The sequence below is a fragment of the Zonotrichia leucophrys genome, chromosome 6 (genome assembly GCF_028769735.1).
Source record: "Zonotrichia leucophrys gambelii isolate GWCS_2022_RI chromosome 6, RI_Zleu_2.0, whole genome shotgun sequence".
Lineage (NCBI taxonomy): Eukaryota > Metazoa > Chordata > Aves > Passeriformes > Passerellidae > Zonotrichia > Zonotrichia leucophrys.
Window position 1 is genome coordinate 26,103,945 of NC_088176.1, and position 22,250 is coordinate 26,126,194.

General features: G+C 41.0%; 1 protein-coding gene across 1 annotated transcript in view; it reads left to right on the top strand.

Moving 5' to 3' along the window:
* Positions 1–20,274, top strand: part of CHAT (choline O-acetyltransferase) — a 38,091-nt gene extending 17,817 nt beyond the window's left edge. The window contains exons 8-15 of the mRNA XM_064716820.1: positions 2,657–2,826; positions 5,123–5,223; positions 5,419–5,547; positions 6,756–6,878; positions 8,082–8,223; positions 11,343–11,405; positions 14,385–14,522; positions 16,149–20,274. Of these exons, the coding sequence (XP_064572890.1) occupies positions 2,657–2,826; positions 5,123–5,223; positions 5,419–5,547; positions 6,756–6,878; positions 8,082–8,223; positions 11,343–11,405; positions 14,385–14,522; positions 16,149–16,418 (1,136 nt within the window). The 3' untranslated portion in view covers positions 16,419–20,274. The remainder of the gene's footprint in view (positions 1–2,656; positions 2,827–5,122; positions 5,224–5,418; positions 5,548–6,755; positions 6,879–8,081; positions 8,224–11,342; positions 11,406–14,384; positions 14,523–16,148) is intronic.
* Positions 20,275–22,250: the final 1,976 nt, after the last annotated feature.

Genomic DNA, 22,250 nt, shown 5'->3' on the forward strand with positions numbered 1-22,250 from the left:
CTTCCTAAGTACAGGAAGTGAATTGTGTATGAAGTGACTGGCTACAGTCCCATGCATACTACATCTGAATTTGATTCAAAACTGTCTTCTCATATTTTCCTTTCTAAGACTAAATTTTAAAAAACCCAAGTAGCCAACAGTTGGCTGGCCAATTCAATGCAACTGTGCCTTAGAAAGGAAGAAATGTTTTGCAGGCTTTAGGCTTGGTCATGCTGTCTTTTGTTTTAGCTCTTCCTGCAGATATTTTCAATCCCAAGTCATGGTTCATGAGTTCTCAAGCAATTTATTGCCTGCTTCACATGATAATTTTTCAGTGTTTGATCAGCCCTCTGGATATGTCTGTTTCCTTCTGTAAAGGCATCTTTCCCCTGCTTCTCTGTTTCTGGCACAGCTTAATTTCATTCACTGTAATACCTAGACTCCAGATACCCTGAAGCCATATGTCAGACTAAGGGCTTCATATCTGTCAAAGATGTGTGGTAGCAGCCACAATGAAATATATATATACCTATCAAAGAGCAGAAAGCAGAATGCTGAGCAAGCTGGGAGCAGTTTGTAAATCACTATCCAGGCTGTTTTTCCTCAAAGTTGTCTGTCTGCAAGCACCACAAGCTGATGTATACCAGGCAAGTTCCATTCACAAGGATCTTTTCTGCCTTTTTGTACTGATGCACCCAGACCATCAATGAAAAAATACCACAATTACAGTCAGCCCTGCAAGTGTGAGACACTAGAAAAGCTTTACAGCCAAGTGGACAGGGATGTGTCTTCTCTCTTCTAAAGCTTCTGAATGCTTTTGAAGACACTCCCAAGGGACACTGGCGTTCACATTTTGCAAGGCAGCAACCTCTCTGCACGCCCCATCAAACACAATCTCTTGGCTCAAGCCTTTGTAGGAGCTGGCAGGTGCTCCAGCTGCTTTCCCTAGGACTCTTCTGTTGGCAAGGGGACACAGCACACTCTGCACTCCACCAGGTCCCCAGGGAGCCTGCAAGAAGTGAGGCTGACCATCTCTCTCTGTCCCTTGGCCCCCAGCTGTTAATGCTGCCTTGCAGGAGCCACCAAACAGCAATACGCAGTACCCTAGCACAGCCTGCACAAGGCCACAGCTCCCCCTCTTCCTTCTCAGCCACTGCTATCACTTGCCTCTCCTTCTCTTGACACATTTTTAATTTCTTGCTCATTTGGTTTCTTTTTCAGCATCTGAAGAATGAACCTGGATGGTAACAAGTGACTGGGTTTTTTCTAGCTCTTGACTAATCTATGTTACTCCTTCTGGAAAGGTGCATTATTTCTTACTATGGAAAATGCTGTTCTTTCAGACAATCAAGCCACTTTACATACTTGCAAACCTTGAAAACATGCACATATTGAAATGGCCCCATATTCCAACTGCAAATCAGAATTGTTTAATTTTAAATATTTTTCCATTCTTTCAGCTAAAATAGTTTTCTGAATTGAGCATGTATTTGTTGAACTTAGCCTAGACTTGAAAGAAGTTTTGATGAATCTGAATTGATATATTTTGTTGAGAACATCCTGAAACAAGTTTACATTTACACTGAAACCTAGCAAAACCAAAGGATGAAAGCTGATCTGTTAAGAGCAAAAGGAATTTTATGTTGATGCTTGAAAGCCCTTTTCCCTTTGATCTTGTTAACAACTATATAACAGCTATTAATTATTTTATATGTTTTCAAATGAAACAAGTTCTTGTTATAGGTTGCACACTTCTATCTTTTCAATAAGGAACTGTAAGAAGTGGTATAATTAAATATTTCCTATGCTTCAAACTGGTCCTCAGTGCAAACAAACCCTGAGTCCCTCTAATATTTCTGAGTTAGACAAAGAAACTGAGAAACACATAAATATACCATAAATAAGGAGGAGAGCACTGAGGACAAGGTAAAAATACCCAGTAGTCCAACCATGCAAGAGGGTCAGGATAGGGAAAAGAAACAGAAAGAGTTTCAGACAAGCCCATTTTATTCAGCAGTGCAGTAGTGACAGGAGAGCACTGTAACATGGCAACCCATGGTTTTGGCAAAACCACATTCAAAACCTAAAACTCAAAACCTCATCCACAGATGTTTCCTCACATGATGTAGGCAATATCAGCTAATGATCAGAGACAGGACAGAAAACAGGGTTTTAATACAATAAGACAAAACCAACATAGACCCTGCTGTTCCTTGTTCTGAAAATGGTTTTCATGGAGAACAACACAAAAATACTCTAAGCTTTGCTGTTCCAGAGCAGAATACTTCAGCAATAGCGTGAGCTCTGAAATTTCCTATTTTCCACCTGTCCTCTGTAACTGTTATTTATAAAATAAGTAAGCAATGCTGGCTTTAAGAGTAAAATAGATCTATTTTGTAATATAATTACTTCAAGGAAATGAAAGGCAGAAAAAGAAAGTGGTTATTATTGAATCATGTGAGAGATACACAGAGTCACAAAAGTTAACACAGGAATTAATGCCTTGGTACAGTGTTCCCTGGCACTGAGATGATCTGCTGCTGAGAGAAGCTCTGCAGACAGCAGCTCATTGCAGGGTCAGGGTCAGATCTTCAGTGCTCTCCAAGGCAGAGGGTTCCCCAGTCAGTGCTGTACTCAGAGGTAAGAGGATGTGAACATTTCACTCTTCTATCCCCAGACTCCACCAACCGCGACTCTCTAGACATGATTGAACGGTGCATATGCCTGGTGTGCCTGGACAGCCCCACTGGGGTGGAGCTCAGCAACACAAACATGGCCCTTCACATGCTGCATGGAGGGGGCTACCATAAAAACGGGGCCAATCGCTGGTACGACAAACCCATGCAGGTAAAAATCTTACAGCACTGTGACATTGTTTGCACGCTGCCTGGTGGTGGGGATCAATCAGAGTCAGGTGGGAGAAAGAGGGGAAGGTGGTGCCAGCATCTGCCTGGGCCAGTTTGGTGTGAGCAAGGCTGTCCCTTGCAAAGCAGGGGAAGCACTTCCACCTTTTCCAAAGCTGCCTTTTGCTCTTGAGATAACACAGATACTCAGATGTATGAGTAGGCAGACATTGGATATAAAAAAACAATGCATCTTTCTACACTGAGTCAAATGGAATGAAAATGCTGGCCTAGTATTCCAAAATGAAAAAAAAAAGCATAATATTTTTCTTTGTTTCCCCTTCTTACACATTTTCCTGGCATCCTAGAAATGCTACTGCTTATAATTTGGCATGTGTTTAAATCCTCACTTAACAGACTGTTTACTCATTTAAGGGCATCCTTGTTGAGACCTTCTTTAAGTATTGACTTCTCCAGCCTTTTTCCCCATCAGATTTTGATTGTCATATTTTAAAGCGCCGCACTGTTATTTCCACACTTTGCAGGAGACCCAGAGGGAAGTGATGTATTAATCTCCCAACTGTCAACAATGTTGACACCTTATGAAAAATTGAAAAAACCCTGACTGATACATTGCTTGCATAATGCTTTTTGCTCTTGCCATATCTAAGAACAGCAACATGAAAAGAGAAACCCCTAAAATAATTGCCACAGCTGAGAGATGAGACTTGGAGGAAGGGATGTGAGAAGTCAAGGCAGAAAGAAGTCAAAGGTGCTTTATTGTTCTCACAGATCAGTTTACATATTTTTGTACCCCCAAAGCAGTTACATCCTTAAGCAACAATTTCCCACTAGTTACACAATCAGCTTACTGTATGTGTTACTTGGCAGCCTTACAAAACCACATAGTTCCAAAAACTTGATAGCCGTATATGCTGTACTTTTCTAGTTCTTCTTTTCATATTTATGGTTGCTTATCCTACAATCTGTACCTGACCAAGGCCAGAATATCTCAATCTATAAGCTCAACTGTGCTCTCTCTTCTGTCTCCCATCTGTTCTCCCATAAAGAATTTCACTTACACCAACTTCCCCAAGAGCAAATACATTTCAGTACTCATTTTTTATTAATGCCACTGCAAATGACATTATTAGCAGACTCTTTTGAAGAACAAACCGCTTGTCTTTAGAACAGTTAGAGACTTGTTATTTGCAGGGTCAAGTGTTGAGATATTTCAAGCAGATAAGAATAAACAACATTTTCTTTTTGTCTACTATCATAAGGCAGCAGAAAGAAAATAAAATTGTATAGAGTGTGAGAGAGCTTAATCTGTCCAGATGTATTCAGGCCAAAGTAGTTCAAAGGTGAAGAGAAATTCTTAGGGAAATAAGATCCCATTTCCTTTTATGCAAACACAGATTAGGTAGGAAGCCATTCTCACAGTAGAATTTGTTCTTTCTCTCCATATTCTTCCTCACCTCTGCAGTAAGGGTTCAGAAAATGTCCAGGTGAGCTTTTTGCATCATGCCCACTCTCTGAAAACCTCATGGAAAGCAGGGAGGCAGGATGTAATTCAAATGTGCAAGAGAGAGGTGAGGGAAGTCTAGCCAAATGCACTTCAAAAGAAGTGTGGGGAAAAGCCCAGGAAAAGAACAGGAAAGCTGCAGTATTGGCCCAGACATCTGCTTTTGTATGAGATGCAGAAGTTACAAATTGCATGGGTGTATCACAGAACTGGAGTGCAGCAGGTCGTCACCAGCAGTGCCATGAGTACATAATGAAATTAAGAATGAAGACAAATAAGAGGGAAATGAAATGAAGAAAGCATCTAAAAATAAAATATTCAAAATAAGCTAGGAGAAATCTACCAAATAAGGATGAGCTTTGTAATAAAATGGGATCCTAAGGATTTCACACACACAGATGTTTTATTGTCCTCAAAAGTGGAAGGAGAACCCTGGCTTGTCTTTGCATTGATGGGTTTTATGTACCATAAAGCAGATGCTAAATAAAATTTTCAGATTCCATTAGGAATTGCTAATGTTTACATTCTCACAGGATTCAGTCCCAAAGAGCAGCATGAAAGGAATTCAGTGCAACACCTTTCACAGGACAAGCAAGTCTCCTGCAGTAAATCTGTAAGTCACCCACTGATCTGCAGGGCAAGGGAGTTCCTGTTATGAGCAATAAGAACACTACAGGGTAACAATAATACCTTTGTCAGGTTTCCATTATGGATAACTTACCCACAAGATGATTTATTCCCTGTGTATGTTGCACCTGTCCTTCTCCTTGTTTAGTTTGTGGTAGGAAGAGACGGGCTCTGCGGGACTGTGTGCGAGCATTCCCCTTTCGATGGCATCGTCATGGTGCAGTGTGCTGAATACCTGCTCAGGCACATGTGAGTTCCCTTTTGTACATTCCACACCATTCCAGCCCCTGGGAAGCCTCTGCCAGTGGCAGATTTCCCCTGCTGCACAGAGGCACTAAGATACATAAAACAGTTGAAAAGCAGTAATTCACCTGCTGAAAGGGCAGTGTTTAATAAATGGATTATTCCTGTGACCTTAATGACTTCTGTCTCACATACCAACAGGAAAGAAAGCTCCAAGAAATTAGTCCGAGCTGATTCAGTGAGCGAGCTTCCTGCTCCACGGAGACTGAGATGGAAGTGTTCCCCTGATATTCAGACACATTTGGCATCAGCAGCAGAAAAACTCCAAAGGTAGAACAGATGCCTCATCTTTCTCAGCCATGACTGCAAGCTGGGAACTACCCAGCACAATTCATGGGCTCCCTCCCTGGGGGCCTCCTGCCTTCCTGCTCCTTCTCTTCTTACCAAACTGCACACACCTAGCATCTCCGGGCAGGATAGGACCCTTATGGGCTGGAGCTACTTGTCTGTATTCAAGAATTGCATTACCATTTTTTTCCTTCCATGTAAATATTAGGGACTCTAAAACCACTGGAAAAACAGCTTGACCATGTTTGCACAGGATGCAAACAATGCAGGTCCTCTGTTTTTGTGTCTTATGGGTTTGAGCTGACCCAATCTGAAGCCAGGGCAATAGGGGTACATATAGAGGACAGTAGAATACAACTGGTTTGAATAAACAATTTGAATTTAGGAACATAATTTGTTTACATTCATATTAGTCCTACAAAGTCTAGTTTTTCTGACTCTGTTTCCAGGCTGTCAAAGATTTGCATGATCTTTGGGGGTGGGGGCAGCAATCAGAATTCTTTCTCAACATTCAGGCCTGTGATGTCTTTTTAGAGAATTAACACATTGTCTGCATGATCAGCTGTAAGCATGTCCAGTGTGGTCACATTAGATCTCAAGGTGTCTAGAAAGATACATATGAGTGAGAACATTCAGGATGCAGAATAACTCCTTGGTGTTTTTAAATAAAGGCAGTAGTCCTCTAAATTGAATCTTGCACGGAGCTTAGGGCCTTCATCAGGTCCTAAATTGTGACCCAATTGTCACACCAGTAAATCTCTCAGAAATTTGTGAAGAACAAAGGAGACCCTTGCTTAGGCTTCAGGGATGGAAACACTAAAGTTGCTGGATTTTTGGGCTTTTTGTTTGTTTGTTTTAAAAAAAAAGATACCCTACTCAAACGAACAGACTTGAGTGCTACAGTTATAGCTGCAGATAACAAGCCTGGTGTAGAATCTGTATCAATAAAAGTTACTGACTGGGAACAAGTTACCAAAGGCCAGGACTGTCTGCAGAGCAGGAGACCACTCACCTCTAAGAGGGTACTGGCAGGAAAAGATCTCTGGGTTTTATTTGCAAACAGAATATGGTTTAGTGGCGGAAAAGGTAGGGTAGGTTAATGGTTGGACTTGATGATCTAAGAGTTCTTTTCCAGCTCTAACAATTTTTACATCTACCCCAGCAGTAACTGCCTTTTGCTTTTTTTCCAGGGCAGTGGAAAATCTGGACTTTATAGCCTACAAGTTTGAGCACTATGGAAAGGAATTCATTAAGAAACAGAAGTTTAGCCCAGATGCCTACATCCAAGTAGCACTTCAGCTGGCATTCTACAGGTAAGGTTAGTTCAATGCAGAGGAACAAGGTACACAAGGTAGTGGGGTTTTATACAGAGGGTCCATTTTTTCCTCAACATTCAAACAAATGCCTCCTGCATGAAAATGAGTGATCTTGCCTAATGACTGCAGGGCAGAAAGGATAGAAACTGATACCTGGTTCTGGGAGAGAGTACTCCTTTTCTTCACTCCCTTTCCCTCTTCTTGCTCTGCCTTCCCATCCCTGTGTCCCACACATGGCATACCCAGCCAGTACCCTCCTGTCGGCTGTCCCTGTGCTTGGCACTGAGAAGGTGAGGGAATATGGCAGGGATGTGTGGAGCAGCAGCAGCTGGGGAGCCCAGCTCCCTGGGGCAGAGGCACCACTGCCTTAACTTGTGGGTAGCTTGGGAGGAACCATGGCAGTAACCACACGTGCATCTCTGGCACAGGCTGAAAAAATCCCCTACAGCACTGCGCATCAGACTGGAGTTCCTACACAGAACAGTAACTACTGCTGTTCCTTTCTTCACAAGCATCCCAAGATTTAATAGGATCCCCTAAATTCCATGGTCTTATCAAAGTTAAAAGCTCCTTTCTATCCCCTGTTTGCCATAAAAACCTTAGGGAACAGTTGTGTTCTGAGACCACCTGCTTCAACTGAAAGACAGTCTGTCCCCTGAAGCAAAGAGTAGTATCTGTATACCTGGACCCAAATTAAATTATAATCTTCATAATCTGTTCTAATTGCTCTGAGGGTTTTCATTCCAGCTCACAAAAAACCACCGTATTCCCCTTTTGGTATTCTTCTTTTCATTCACGCACTTGGTGCATTTTCTCTTGTTTTAAATAAAACATATTTCAAGCCCATAAGTAAATGATTAATTACACAATTATTTTATGATGCAGTACAAATAAAACATTCCTTGAGATCTTTCAGTAAATTTTTGGTTTACTAGCCTTGTTTTTACACAACAAGTCATTTTTTACCGGCAATGCATAACTAAACCATATACAGCTGTATGCAGCTCTTCATATTAGAGACAAGTGAGCATCCATCTTTTTAAAGTTTCTTACAGCATTCTATCACAACATTAAGATGAATACCATGCAAGAAATAAAAGTGTGGCTGTAACTATAAAATGTACCAAGCCTATATTTCTCTTAGTCTTTATGACTCTTTGGAAATAACCATTCTTTGTTTTTCTTCCTTCACTGTCCCAGGTGCCACAGGAGGCTTGCCCCAACCTATGAAAGCGCGTCCCTGCGCCGCTTTGATGAGGGCCGGGTTGAGAATATCAGGTCTGCTACCTCGGAAGCATTGGCTTTTGTCAAAGCAATGGCAGGTGACAAGGCAGCTGTGTCGGTAAGTTGGGCTGGCTCCCTCTGTCCTCTCTGCCAAAACACCAAGGAAATAACGCATTCATGGTCCCCTGTCTCTCACTTTTTAACTCTTAACTGAGAACATAAAGGCGTAGGGCAGGGCAGCAAAGATTACAGGATTTTGCTTTTTGTACAGACCAACCATTAAGCTAAATATAAAAATTCCCTTTCTTTTATTTAAGCATCCAAAAGATTCAGAGGTACCTAAATGTGACATTATAAGAAACATAGTATCTGATTTTAGATTTAGTACTGTCTTATGAATGTTCTGTCATAAGATCCAAATTCAGTTCCCTGGAGACATCTAGGCTGAGCATGCAAAGCTCAGGATCATTAAACTGCCACACCAGGGGAATTCCTGGCAGGTTCCCTGCAGTGGTTAGTTCTGCTGCAGCCTATAATACGTGATGTAATTCCCATGCTTTCATTTCTGGATATGTGGATATGTTCTGGCTGATCTTTTTTGTTTTAAAGAGATGTTTCTAGCAAATAGACTAAGTCTTACAGAATCGTCAAGGGAGCTCAACCTTAATGATGAAAAGCTTCATCAAGCTAATCAAACAACTCTCCAAACTGTCTTGATATCATACTGCAAAAAGAAAAATTTCAATTGCCTTTCTTTGGGCCACCACCATCTGTTTGCCAGAAGCATGAGCACTGTACAGAGTAGATGGGGAGGCAAAGAGGTGCAGCTGGGAGCAGAGCTGCACAAACAGCCCTGTGCACTGTCCTGCCCACCATCCCTGGAGAGCCTCCCGCAATGTCTCTGCGCCACTTCCACCCACTGCACTGCGCTGCCGTACAGGGAATTTCCAGGTGGCTGTTCAGATGCAAAATGCTGCCACAATACATTTTATTTTTCCCAGTAAGCCCATTCCACTGGCAACAGCCCACATGGCTGTTCTTTAGAATTTAGCATAAGTAAATGGCTAGAAGCATTTCTGGGCTATAGATTAGGTGTAAATTAATGAAAAATTATAAAGCAAGATCTAATGTCCCAGAGGATTATGAAAATTTCCCCAGATAAGTCTCCTCTTCATCCACAGTTTATTCAATTTCCTTAATGTTATTATATCCAGAACTTAGCTCCTGATGGACAAAGTTCAAGTAAGTCCCATGGTAAAATAACTCAAAAAACCTGAAGCAACTCCCTCTGTTGGGTGGGTAGTTCATGGCAGACTATGACCATACTGTTGCACATAATAGTGACTGCACACAGTAGGCAAGAAGAGGCTGTTTTTTATTTCCTACCAGTGTCCTGTCAGACAAGATGGTTCTCAATCACATTTCATCAGAAGTTCCTGTTTTCTGTGCACTTTCCTCTCCCCACCTGGGCACTCAGCATAGTCCCAGCCCATGCCGTGGCACACTGACTGTGCTGCTGGCAGGAGCCAGCATGCTCCCACCACGTTGTTTCAATAGATCTTTCTAGCTCCTTGGAATGATCTTTCTTTCTGCCTTCTTCCAACACTTACTGACTCCTGCTGCTCTCCCAGAGCTTCAGCATTTCTCATCTTTTCCCCACCCAAATCTGAGCTCATGCTCCCCTTTCCCAGCCCCCTAAACTGTCCTGTTTTACAAGCTGCAGAATGGCATTTGTGTCTAGATGAAGCTCAGTCTCAGCCCCCATATCTTTCTACTGCATGCCTTGGCCATACAGAATAGGGGGGGGGGGGAAATTCTTTCATTTCCCCTGGAAAACCTGTTATCATGAAGCAAACCAAGCCAGTGATAGTTTTCCTGGCCTCTTCTCCACCAAGAGATACGAAGGACACTTTTATTGGTCTGGGATGGCTCTTTCCAACAGACATTAATAAATCTTTGTTTTGATGTGAACATCTTCATGTTTCCATGCAAAACTACATATATATTAGCATCACAGAAACATTAGAAAATTAATTTAATAAAACCCTATTCCAAGGTGATTTCTTTAGACCTATGCACTGCTCTGAATGTGAGAGGTTAATTCTTTTTTCTGCACGAAGAGATGCACAGCCTGGTGCAAGTAGCCTTGAACTCCCCAAAATATTGTTAGTTAATAGCCATTAATTCAAATCCAATTAAAAAACTTTTTTTTTCTTCTGATACAAACAAAAAATTATCCTCAAACGATAGCTTGAACAGTCACCAAAGATAGATTGAGTCAGATTGATTCTTCAGCAGGAGAAATATTTCATGCATTTGACACTTGGTGTAAAAGCAGCAGCCACTGACACTAGGGATTGCTTGAATAGCTGTAAATTAATCAGATTTAAAGACTGCATTTGGTAATTTAATCTGTACAAGGGAACGAAGGCCTAGCTCTAGCCTTGTAAAAAAATACCAGACTTTGTATTTTGAAGGTCCCTGATGGTGACCTTGACTTGCTACTAAAATGAATTCTTTGTTCAAAAGATCATTCATCGTCCATAGGAGCTGAAGGTCCCCTGTTTATCTGGAGACCCACTCATTTCTGCCTGTTTCAGGGTCTCCCAAAGTTGCAGTGTTGGACTTGATGTACAGCAAGGCAACACTTCTTAAGATCATTCCCTTAATATAAAAGGCTGCCATTTGACAGGAGTTAAAATTTACTCGCTTGTTATCTGAAATGTGAGGCATCTGCAGATGCAGCCTTGGAAAGTTCTAGATGCCCTTTCACACATGGGAGTCATTTTTTGACTGGCTAGTAAAATATCAGTAATGGCTTTCATTAATATCACTGTCAATGTCTAGATAAACCATTCTGGAGAAGGGACATTGCCTGTTTTGAAAATACTGAATTACACTAGGCAATTATTTTCCCTACTTCAAACACAGTGACTCTATTGGTAATAACCTACATCCCCAAAATCCATGGAAGGAATACACAAAAGGAACTGCAAACCTTTTTCTTGACTTCAAACAATGCACCACCATGAAACCTGTTCTCCCCTTGCACAATCAGGGGCTGGTGCTGATCAGGACATTGATCCCTGTGGCTTTTCATTTATCAGAGTACTTACACCTGAGCCAATAGCAAAGGACATTTTGGGTGCTTGCTATTTGGCTCTTGGTTAGTTGATGGAAGATGCTGTTTCTTTTAGAGTTGATTCAACAATACATATATTCTGATTACCCCAACAGGATTCTGAGAAGATGCAGAAATTTAAGGATGCAATTGCAGCTCAGACTAATTACTCTGTTCTGGTGAGTAAAACACTCTCTGTCTGAATAAGAACTAGTCAGCTTTTTCAAGAAAAGTATGAAGACAGTCATTAGCTATTTAAACACCAGAAAAAATTAGGCATCTCCAAACAGGAAAGTATCTGCTATGTCTCACATAGGAACACTTCTAATGGCCCAAATAGCCATATTCAACTAACCTCAACTTACAAAAAACTAAGCCTAATACTAACCATCTATGCATTTTCTTACATTTCTCTTCACTAGATGGTAGAGGTCCCTATCTGGAACCTGATCCTCAGATGGACTGGTATTCTGGAACATGTATTCTCGTATTCCAAACTGCCATTTCTAATAAAGGTCATTAACAATGAGGGGGTGATTATATTAAGTTTTCTTTTAAAGACCTGAATGCAGTGTCTAATAAAAGGCAGAGATGCCCTCCAGTGAAGAAATCAGTTTAATATCAAATACAACTCATTTTCTGTTGATTAAAAATGAGACAATTCAATCTGGGTAATGCTTTACGTCCCACTGCGCCAAGAGAAAGCACAGACTTGTTCTATAAACAACTTAGTCATACCACTAACGAAATTAATAAATATTAATAACCAGCTATGATAAGTGAATTTGTTGCCCATGGTTTTGACTCAGACCATTGCCTACAAACCCATATTTTTGATGACTCTTTGCATGTTCATAATATTCAAGAAATCATTCACTTTCAGAGGTGGTTTTAAAGGTATATTCTGAGCACCAAAGAGGCAATTGTTGTTTTCAGGCTGGACTGTGAAACAGAAGAAGCAGGGAAGAAAAAGAGTTCTGTGTTTCAAGCCTTGTGCTGAGAACCTACATCTCAGAAGCTGAGACTTTACATGTTCTGTAAACCAAAGCCAAGTCTTAATTCAGGGCAGCTGCCTCCCCTGAACCATCTTAGGGTAACCTCATGATGAGCACAACACACTGAAAGTCTACTGGGTCACAACCAATGGAATTTTGGTGCAACAGCTCTCAAAAAAACACAAAAACAAAACCAAACCAAAACAAATAAACAAAAAAAACCCAAAACAAAACAAACAAACAAAAAAAAAACCACAAAAGAGAGAAAGGGAAAAAAGAAACAGAAACTGTTATAAAATTCAGCCTCCAGTGTAGCTCATGGGAAAATATTAAAACTTCCATTGGAAAAATAATTTATCTCTAAATTTAAAAAGCTCTCCAGGTATTTCTACTTACTAAGCTCCCCTCCTTTCTCAGAATAGCAGAATTTAATCTTTGGGGGTTTCAACTCTGAGTAAGACTTAGATGGTCTGACTAAATTGTGCATAACAGACTGAAATGTAATAGCTCCTAAGAAAACAAAAAAAAAAAAATCCACTTCATAAAACAAAAAGCAATTTAATGATTTTATTTCCCCTTGTTAAGGCTTAGTAGTAGCATTGCTATCTTAAAAGCGGAGCTCTAAAATTCAATTTAGCCCAGTTTTTTCCTATGCGTTGACTCACAGTTTATTTCGTTAGCCTGTCTCAGCCTCTCTTCAGACATGACATTGATCTATGTTGCAAAAATGTCATTGCTAACAGCCTTATAAATCTTGTGTGATAGCAAAATATTTCCTTTGATTATCAAGTCAGTTTCCCTGTATGGGAAAAAAACCATAAGCACTGCACTGATGTATGCCACCTTTCTGCAAGCATCCTTCCTCTGTCTGGGCTGATGAACAAATAGCTCCTTTACCAATGGGTGCTTAGATCTTAATAAGCTAAACTGGGCTATGCACTCCCAATCCCCTGTTTCAGGCACTTAGCAGTGGTTAAAATTATTCTTCTCATAAGAGAAGAATAAACTTGCTCTTTTCTTTCATATTTTTTAATCCTTAAGAGGAAAACCAAGCTCATGCTCTTTTTAGAATCCTGATTTCTCTCAGGCTGTTTGTTCCCGTTGTTACAAGGGTTGTGCCACAGGGATGTCAGCTCTGCTCTCAGGGCAGTACAATGTCCCTAGTTCAGCATTCCCTTCCTACATGACTTCAGCCTGGGCCACAGAAGAGCTACAGCTCAGTCCACAAAATCAGTGCTTTCACCAGCAAGAACAAAACTGGACAGAAGGATTTTGAACACACTTATTTATCTGAGGCAATTCCTGCCTGGTTGGACCAAATTTTGATTTGTTTTCCTAAAGAAACAAAGCTCTGTAACTATCCTGTCTGCCAAGCCCCCAGTGCTGAATTTTTATCCCATTAGCCATCTTCAATCACATTTACTGTAGGGCAAAGCTCTTAAAGCTAATAAATGCCTTAAGTCTAGAGCATTTGGTAGCTGGACAGAGCAGAGACCTGAGCATAGGCAGCTGATGGCAGGGACTCACTGCAGGCTCAGCAGCAGCTCCTGTGAGCTGCCACCACTGCTTCTAACAGTCCCTAACTGCAGTGTTCTCAAGCAGTGGGGTTTGCTCATTGATCTGTGACAGGTCACTGGCAAATCTATCTGTTATTCTGTTCAGCCTGTTGCAGACACCTATCAGATCCTTGGATCTACATTGTTTGGAATGACATATGCTTTAACTGCCAGAGGGAGATGCAGGCAGCGAGGTGATGAAAGACTTGTTCCAGTTTGGAGGTGTTTTGGAGCCCTCCACACTGAAACATAACCCAAATGACACAGAAAATTCCAAAACATGCTGAGAAATTTCTGCTGTCCCATATGCTCCCCTCAGCATCTTTAGAAGCCCAGCCCATGATACTCAGCTCTGAGAGGCAATGGACACACAGATAACATCAGCACATAAAACACATCAAGACTGTCACCTTCCTAATTTGTAAATCTTCAGAGCACCATATGAATTCCTAGTTACTGGTGTTCAGCAAAGTACATTCTCAGAGAAATAACTGAACATTATAGGCTTTACATCACTCAAACCAAGTTCATCAGCTCTGACCAGAGCACTAGGCAGCAATGGTCCAAATGCCTCCAAACTCAGTTAAATGCTATTGTCTTACCACAGGCTGTCACTGGAATGGCAATAGACAATCACCTGCTAGGGCTCAGAGAGGTGGCACGGGAGCACCTCAAGGAGCTGCCAGAGATATTTACAGATGAGACTTATCTGACCAGCAATCGATTCATCCTCTCAACCAGCCAGGTGAGTGTCTTCTGTTCACTGATCTTGCCAAGCAAAGCATAATTAAATTGTGTTCTGCCAGACCTTGTTGCTCACAATGAAAATAATGTAAAAAAGGCAAGCAAACAAAAGCAGTATCATCAAGAAGTCCAGAAATTCCTCCATATGTTCAATCCTGTTTTGGTTCATCAGCACAGTAAATACTGACCACAGTTATCACTTCAAAGGCAACATTGCAAAGTCCTTTGCAGAAATTCTGGAAATGCACACAAACTAGTAAAATTCACTTGAGGGCTCAGTTTCCAAACTACATATACTCCCATTCCCCTTCTTTTCTGCCTTGCCCTAAGATAACAGCTCCAGTGACAGTATGGCCACAAACCACAAGGGCTGCCACTCTGAGAAACAGAAAGCCAAGAGCCACAGGAAATTTTACTCTTAAAAGTTGCTTTGTGTAAGATCTTTGAGAGCCTTCTGTAGGACAGCAACCCACACAGACATGCAACCAAAGACATACAGACATTTACAGATTTACAGTTATTTGCACATACAAAGGTATTCTAAGAGTCAATACTTCCTACACTTAATGTTCTGAATAAGGAAGCAACTTTACATCATATAGCCTAAAAATTAAATGTTTCATTGCATGTAGTATTAATGAAAAAAGAAATCTCTGTAGTCCTAATGAAAAAAGAAATCCATGTAGGAATTCATTAACTGAAACATTAACCCAACTGCAACACATTGGGACTATGCAACAAAAGAGACTTACAATATCATGCTACAGCATAAAACCTTAATAAGTAATTTGATCTTGTCATAATGTTTGTAGGCTTTCAGACATGAGTGAATGTAACCAACATGCTACTACATAAATTCTCCAAGAAACTATCCATGAGCAAAGAGTGCTTCTGAATAGCTTTATGGCCTTCGGCTGTTGCACAGCAAATTCATCTGACAATTCTATGGCTCTATTAGCAGGACTAATGGCCTGTTCTGCACCATTAAAAAGGCAAATGTTGTTTGAGAAGGCCCATGAACACAAAGTCTGAAACATATAGATTTCTAACACCTTTTATTTTCTGCAGAAGAAAGTGTTTCACTGCCATATTATGCCATGATTAAACTGGGGTGTAATAGAATGCCTAGTTGCATTGAAGTATTTTATACAGCATCAAAATTATAAACTATCATTGGAAATGGACAATGCTAATTTCTCTAATTTAATGCAGTCTTCACATTACAAATTTAACATAACCTTAAGAAATTAAAAACCTTAAAGAAGTTTTACGTATCCATTTTATGTACAAGGATTACATAAAATTCCTATCAGTAACAAATCTTCTAACTTCCAAATACCTATATAAATTCAGCAAAGAAATGCATTATAGCCACCTCAAATTACAGCAGTTTTTAAACCATAGCAAAGAAACAGAGCAACAAGATTTATACTGAGATCAGCTTTTGCTTTCCAAGGTAAATCATCTCCAGGTCTGGACTTCTGAAGACAGTGATACTCCACAAGGCTGGATTCACCACATTACCAGAATTTGTAGCATTTTTTTCTCTTTTTCCTAATTCCTAAGCAGCTGATTTTAGGTGCCCTGATTAATCAGTGATGACTCTTTCCCTTCTCCCTGCAACCAGGTTCCTACTACCATGGAAATGTTCTGCTGCTATGGGCCTGTGGTGCCCAATGGGTATGGGGCATGTTATAACCCTCAGCCAGAGCATTTATTATTCTGCATCTCAAGCTTTAAGGAATGTAAGGAAACCTCTTCAGGCATGTTTGCAAAAGCTGTGGAAGAAAGTCTCCTAGCAATGAGAGATCTGTGCACCAAATGCACTTGTACTCCAGCAAAGCCACCTGCTAAACAAGATGCAGCCACCCAGCTGCAGAGTGACCACCAGCGCTAAGAGGCTGTGGGAATTACTCTCCTGAATCCACTCCAGGAAGAAACACAACATAGCTGTTCACAGGCAAGATAATACTAGTAACATAATAGTGTAGAACCAAAGTGTCATTTGTTTCTCATTGTTGCCAACATTTATAGCTCTGTGTACTAAATCTACCATTTCCTGCTTACGACTCAGCAAAAAAGATTTGGTCTCACTGGCTGAAATGAAGGAGGAAGTCATAAAAGTATGTGTTGTACTACCATTTCTAACCATAATTACTTGTGCCATTTTATCACCTAAAAAATTGAGTCAGTTATATGCATATGACATAAATTAAATACTAAGGAACACCAATTAATATCCCCTGCAAGTAGTTCTAAAATATTCACATCTACTACAAGATTTGCATGTAAAGAAAAAAAGAAGTTTCCCCTATTGGGAATTTTGAGAGTAACACTGTAAATAATAGGCTGATGCCATTATATCCTGAACTTTTGCATGAAGAGTATTTAATACCACCAGTCTATTTACTATATAAGAAAAACTGATTATTTTTTAAAGAGTGGCCCCTGTGCATTTCCACAGAGTTTAGGAACATAACACAAGTGTTTGCATGTTTTCCCCAATTTGAAAATGCTGCAGAAATAATTTAGCTTTTATTCTGGTTTGCACTGGTCTCAAGCACAGTCCTGTTCTGAAAGCAGCATATTGGAGACATGATCCATCACAGAGGACTGGGAGAATTTTGTCCCTAATAAATTGACTTAATTATGTCTTTCTTTCAGTGAGCAAAATCCAGCCTGACAGAGTGGCAAAGCACAAAACATAAGTACTATTCAATCCTACTTAAGATCTTTTCTGTTTGCATTGGAATTAATTTAGTCACTGTGACTGGCAGGAGGGTGAATACAACCACAAAAAATCAAAGAGCAATAATTAGAATGAAGAGATAAATTTGCAATATCAGGAAGTCTTCAGCTTAGAGTTATAAATACCAGTACTGGTACTCATATCAGCTTTGGTCATCCCACTTGGAGGCATTTATATTTTATATTTTTAAATAGCAGATGTAGGGTATCATATTCTGCAATAGTCAGTAAATTCAACCAGTAAAGTGGTAATATATAGTGTCTGGTAACTCCCATTTTATGTGAATGTTATCCTGAGGTTTTTCTAATTATCTTTTTCATTCCCTATAAATCCTTCCAGGGACTTACATTTCCAGTTACTTTCTGGTGAGGTCAAATATGCTGCCTTTCTTAGAGGTGTTCAGTATCATTGTTAGAACACAACTTACTCACTCACTGAAGACACTCAATTCCAAACTCCAGCGCAGATCCCGTGCTGCACAAGCTGGAACACACTTGAGGCCTGCCCAGGGATTCCTTCCTTGCCTGTGGAGAGTGATGCTCTCTCTCCCTTTGAACACCAAACAATCACATGTTTAAGCACTCTGAAGCCTAAAAGCAGAATGGATTTATTGCAATAACCTAGAGACACAGATAGGTTTCTGTTTAAGAGCTCTAGACACAAATTCAGGAGATTCTATATGTCCATGATTATTTTACTGCCTCTTTGGAGGTGCATACATGCACTTAAGCAGTCTGCTGGATAAAGGATATCCCCAACCCCATATATGAAAGCACAGTGGGCCTGATAATCAATTAGAAGTAGCTATGTTGAAGTAAATCAACTGTGATGATTTGCAGACATTAAGAGCTAGGCTAATTCTTTTAAAGTTATTATATTTCACTGAAAAACATGTATGTTTTATTACTCTGTGAGCTGATGCTGAAATCAAAGATGAAATCTGGTTTTAGATTACATAAATAATATATAGCATAAAAGCTGCCCCAAAGTTATCATAGAATGGTTTAGGTTGGAAGGGATCTTAAAGATCATCTTGTTCCCACTTCCCTGCCATGGGCAGGGACACTTTCCACCAGACCAGGTTGCTCCAAGCCCCATCCAGCCTGGCCATGAAAACTTCCAGGGATGGGACATCCACAACTTCCCTGGGCAATCTGCTCCAGTGCCTCACTGCTCTCACAGTAAAGAGCTTCCTCCTAACATCTAATCTAAGTTAAAAGTACATAGATTTAAAGTGCACCTTAAAAATGTAAGATCTAAAAGTGCATAAACAAAACCCAAGAAAACTATTGCTGACACCAAAATTTTGCTAAAAGAATATATGGTTCAAAATAAAGCTTTAAATTTTTCCTATACTAAAATCATGAAAATTTCTTGAGAATATTCCCAGTAATTTTTCATTGCATCATTTCACTACAAAAGCATTCTGCATTTCTAACATAAATGTAGCACTACATATTCTTTGTTGAATTATTTGTTTAAAATTGTAGTCAAATTTTAAGTGTATAAAAATACTGTGAATAGTTATTTGATAATTTATTAATTTTCTTAAAATTAAATATATACTTTATTTTGTAATCCTAGCTACATAAGTACAGATAGTTATTTGCAAATATTACCTGTTTCTCATTTTACTTTTTTGTCTGGAATCTTAACAGTAGCTCACTGTGCTCAACACAGCCACTGAGAACTCAGGAAGCTTCTACACCCACACCTGATACTTTATACCAATTTATCAGTAAGAGCCCCTTAGTTGTCTACAGCTGCTGTAACAGGTGTTTTGCATTCTCCAGCTCTGGAAACTGCTGGTGGTGGAAAATACTGACAATATATTTTTACTTGAGGACCAGTGATCATACTTCCTATTTATTTGGCTAACCACTCTGTACCTTTATCTTACTGATCTGGTTTTACTGTTCAGCCTAAGTATCTGAAGGGAGCAGCTTTGATGGCCTCAGTCCCTGCAGAGAAGTCTTTTGTGTACATGGTCTACCTTTGCCACTACCTGTGCTAAAAGCACTATCTGCAAGGTACCTGACTTTGTGCAGGAAGCTTCAGGCTCAGTTCAGGTCTGTTTAAATTGGAGGGTTCTGGTTAAATTACAGATGGATAAAAAAATTCACAGGCATTACAAACTTACCAACAGCAGGAGCTTCACAAGGGACTGTACTGCTTCTCAGTTAAGACAATTCCCTACAACTGTGTGGTGTGATCTCATGCTGTATTTATCAAGGATTTCAGGAAATAGGTTTTCTTAAGTTCTGATTTAAAATTATTTATGTTATGCAGATGAAGTTATTTTATGAAGTTTAAAAATACACATCTTTATGCACTTATGGAAACCAAACATATTTCTAACATGTTTCTAACCACAATACTGTGGAATAGGTTGTTCAGCATAAAAAAAAGAGAAAAATTTGATTGACAAACTAGGTGTAATTACATTAATGTAACAAGTGACTATGATTTAATAAGCCTCTTGGAAGGACCCGGGGTACACAACCCCCGGCAAGAGAACTTTCAGAAGGTAATTGTTCCACTCTCCCCGTGGGTGTACACCAATGTATACGTAGTGCTGGGGTGCAGAAATTAAAAAGCAAAATTTTTAATGAAATTCCGTGTTCACAGTGATCAAAAGTAAAAGACGTTCGGTTTCAAAACAGGGGTGTTTCAAGGGTGTAAGAGCCCGACCTCGCTCCTTTGACAGGAGTGCTGCCAGAGCCCCTGTGCCACGGGTAATTTGGCAGGACACGGCTGTGCCAACACAGCGTGAGTTGCAGAAGACAGAGAAATATTTTAGTGATACTTTTATTTTTATAAAAAAGTATATATTTATGACAAATGTAAATGTGTATTTATAGCACATGTTGTTGCTGTTATGTTTTGTCTCTACTGAAATATATTTATCTGTCTATATGTACGCCCTGAAGTGTACGCTGGTAACGCGCATTCAGCTCGTTCGCGGACGGAGCTCCGCACCGCAAATAAAAGCTATCAGAGGAAAGACCTTGTCGCCTTTTTGCGCCTTCAGCCCCGGCCCCTCGAAGCCTCAGGGGGAGGGAACCGGAGCCGGGACCACACCGCCCGCGGCTCCCGTGCCCCGTCCCGCCCGGTGGCGCTCCGGGGGATCCGGGATCTCCGGCCGGTCCCGGCCTGCCCTGCCCGGGAGGCGGCGCGGGCTCCTGACATGCGGTCGGGCAGGATCACGTGTCGGGCGGGACTCGCAAGGGGCAGCGGCTCCTGGCCCTGCACAGAACACCCCCAGCCCTCCCGGCATTTACAAATTACCTCCCAACAAATTACATGTGCCCGAGAGCGTTGTCCAAACGCTTCCTCAGCTCTGCCAGGCTGCTGCTATGACCACTGTTCTGGGGAGACTGTTGCAGTGCCCAGCCACCCTCTGGCTGAGGAACCTTTTCCTGATACCCAGTTTCAGTCTCCTCGGGGCAGCTTCAGGCCGTTCCCTCGGGTCCCTGCTCAGATTCCCCGAGGCCGCTCCGTACCGGAGGCTCTCGGTGCTGGCAGGCTGGAAGGGGCTCCAGCAGCTGTGCCACGTGTGAGACAGGGGAAAGGGCTGCTGCTCAAACACGCCTCAGAAAGCACAAACACCTCCATCTTTTGTGTTTGCTAGAATAAGCTTGCATTACGGCGTGCATATATTTTCCAGTTACACAAACCTCATTAAAACACAGACTGAAATAAACACATAAACCAATGATGGAAACATTTAAACCCAAATGTAGTTGTAAAGTGAAGTACTTGGGAATAGTTACATTGGCTGCTCACAGCTCAGCTGTTATTTCAGCAGCCAGCACCAGGCAGGCACAGCAGGTACCCCCAGGCTGGGGTGCCACGGTTTGGGGCAGAGCTGCTCCGATCGATCTCCCACACGGGCAGCTGAGGGACCGAGCCAGCTGTGCGGCTCGGGGCACCGCTGCAGGGCTAGAAATGGCTCCCCGGCAGCTCTGACACAAGAGCGGTGCCTGGGGCTTTACAGAGTTTGCAGGTGCTGCAGAACTTCACTACCCATACCTAAAGTTGCAGTGATGGATAGCACACAGAGAAGCATTGTAGCTATTTTTTTCTCATTCATCTCATTAAGGACTGGTGTAGTCTATTTCCTGTTTATGAGGGAATGAGCAACACTTTTCCTCTTCTCCAATGCTCTCCAGCTGTAATAATAACCATTTCTGCCTAGCAAAATCCATCTAAGGTTTCAAGACAAATCAAATTGCATGCATGTGATCTCAAATATTCCAAGAAGTACAGTTTTGTGAATTTAAAGGCTTTAGATAACATAGAAGTACCCCAAAAAAGAGAAAATAATAAACTAAGTATCAGACAAAAACCTATTTGCTTGACACTGAAAATTTACAAAAAGCATTAGTCAATGCAATAAGTGGGATACTAGCAACTCATTCCATTTTTTCTCACTGGGGTTGGTAGATCATTGCAATGTACCTGTCATGGCCCTAACCTGGGGAAAATAACCCGTGGGCTTTTAATTTAGAGCCCACAGTATAGAGATGTCATCTCTCTCACCCATTTTATAAGTGTGAATTAATTGTCTGAGATTACCATCAAAGCTTCCTAGAAAGCAATGAGAGCTGTCTGATGAGAATGGCAAAACAGCAGCAGAAGCTGAAAGCATGATACTTTATGAGCACTCTTTCCACAGCCACTACTGCTACTTTTTCAGTAAGCTGAATTTACATACTGCAAACAGCCCTCACAGGTGGATGCAGTTAGGTTAAATGTTTGAGAAATGCTGACCCTTGCAAGTCACACAGCTACAGTGGATTAGGACAGAGGAAACACCTCCACCTGCCAGAATAACTGAGGTGTCAGTACAGCCTTAACACACTGATAGAAACCTGGAAAGGTGAGACCCTGAATGTTTGACTGTACAGGAATTTGCTTCTGCCTTGTAAAACAACTCAATAGAAAGTGATGAATGAAAACAAATTCAAATTTGGGGAG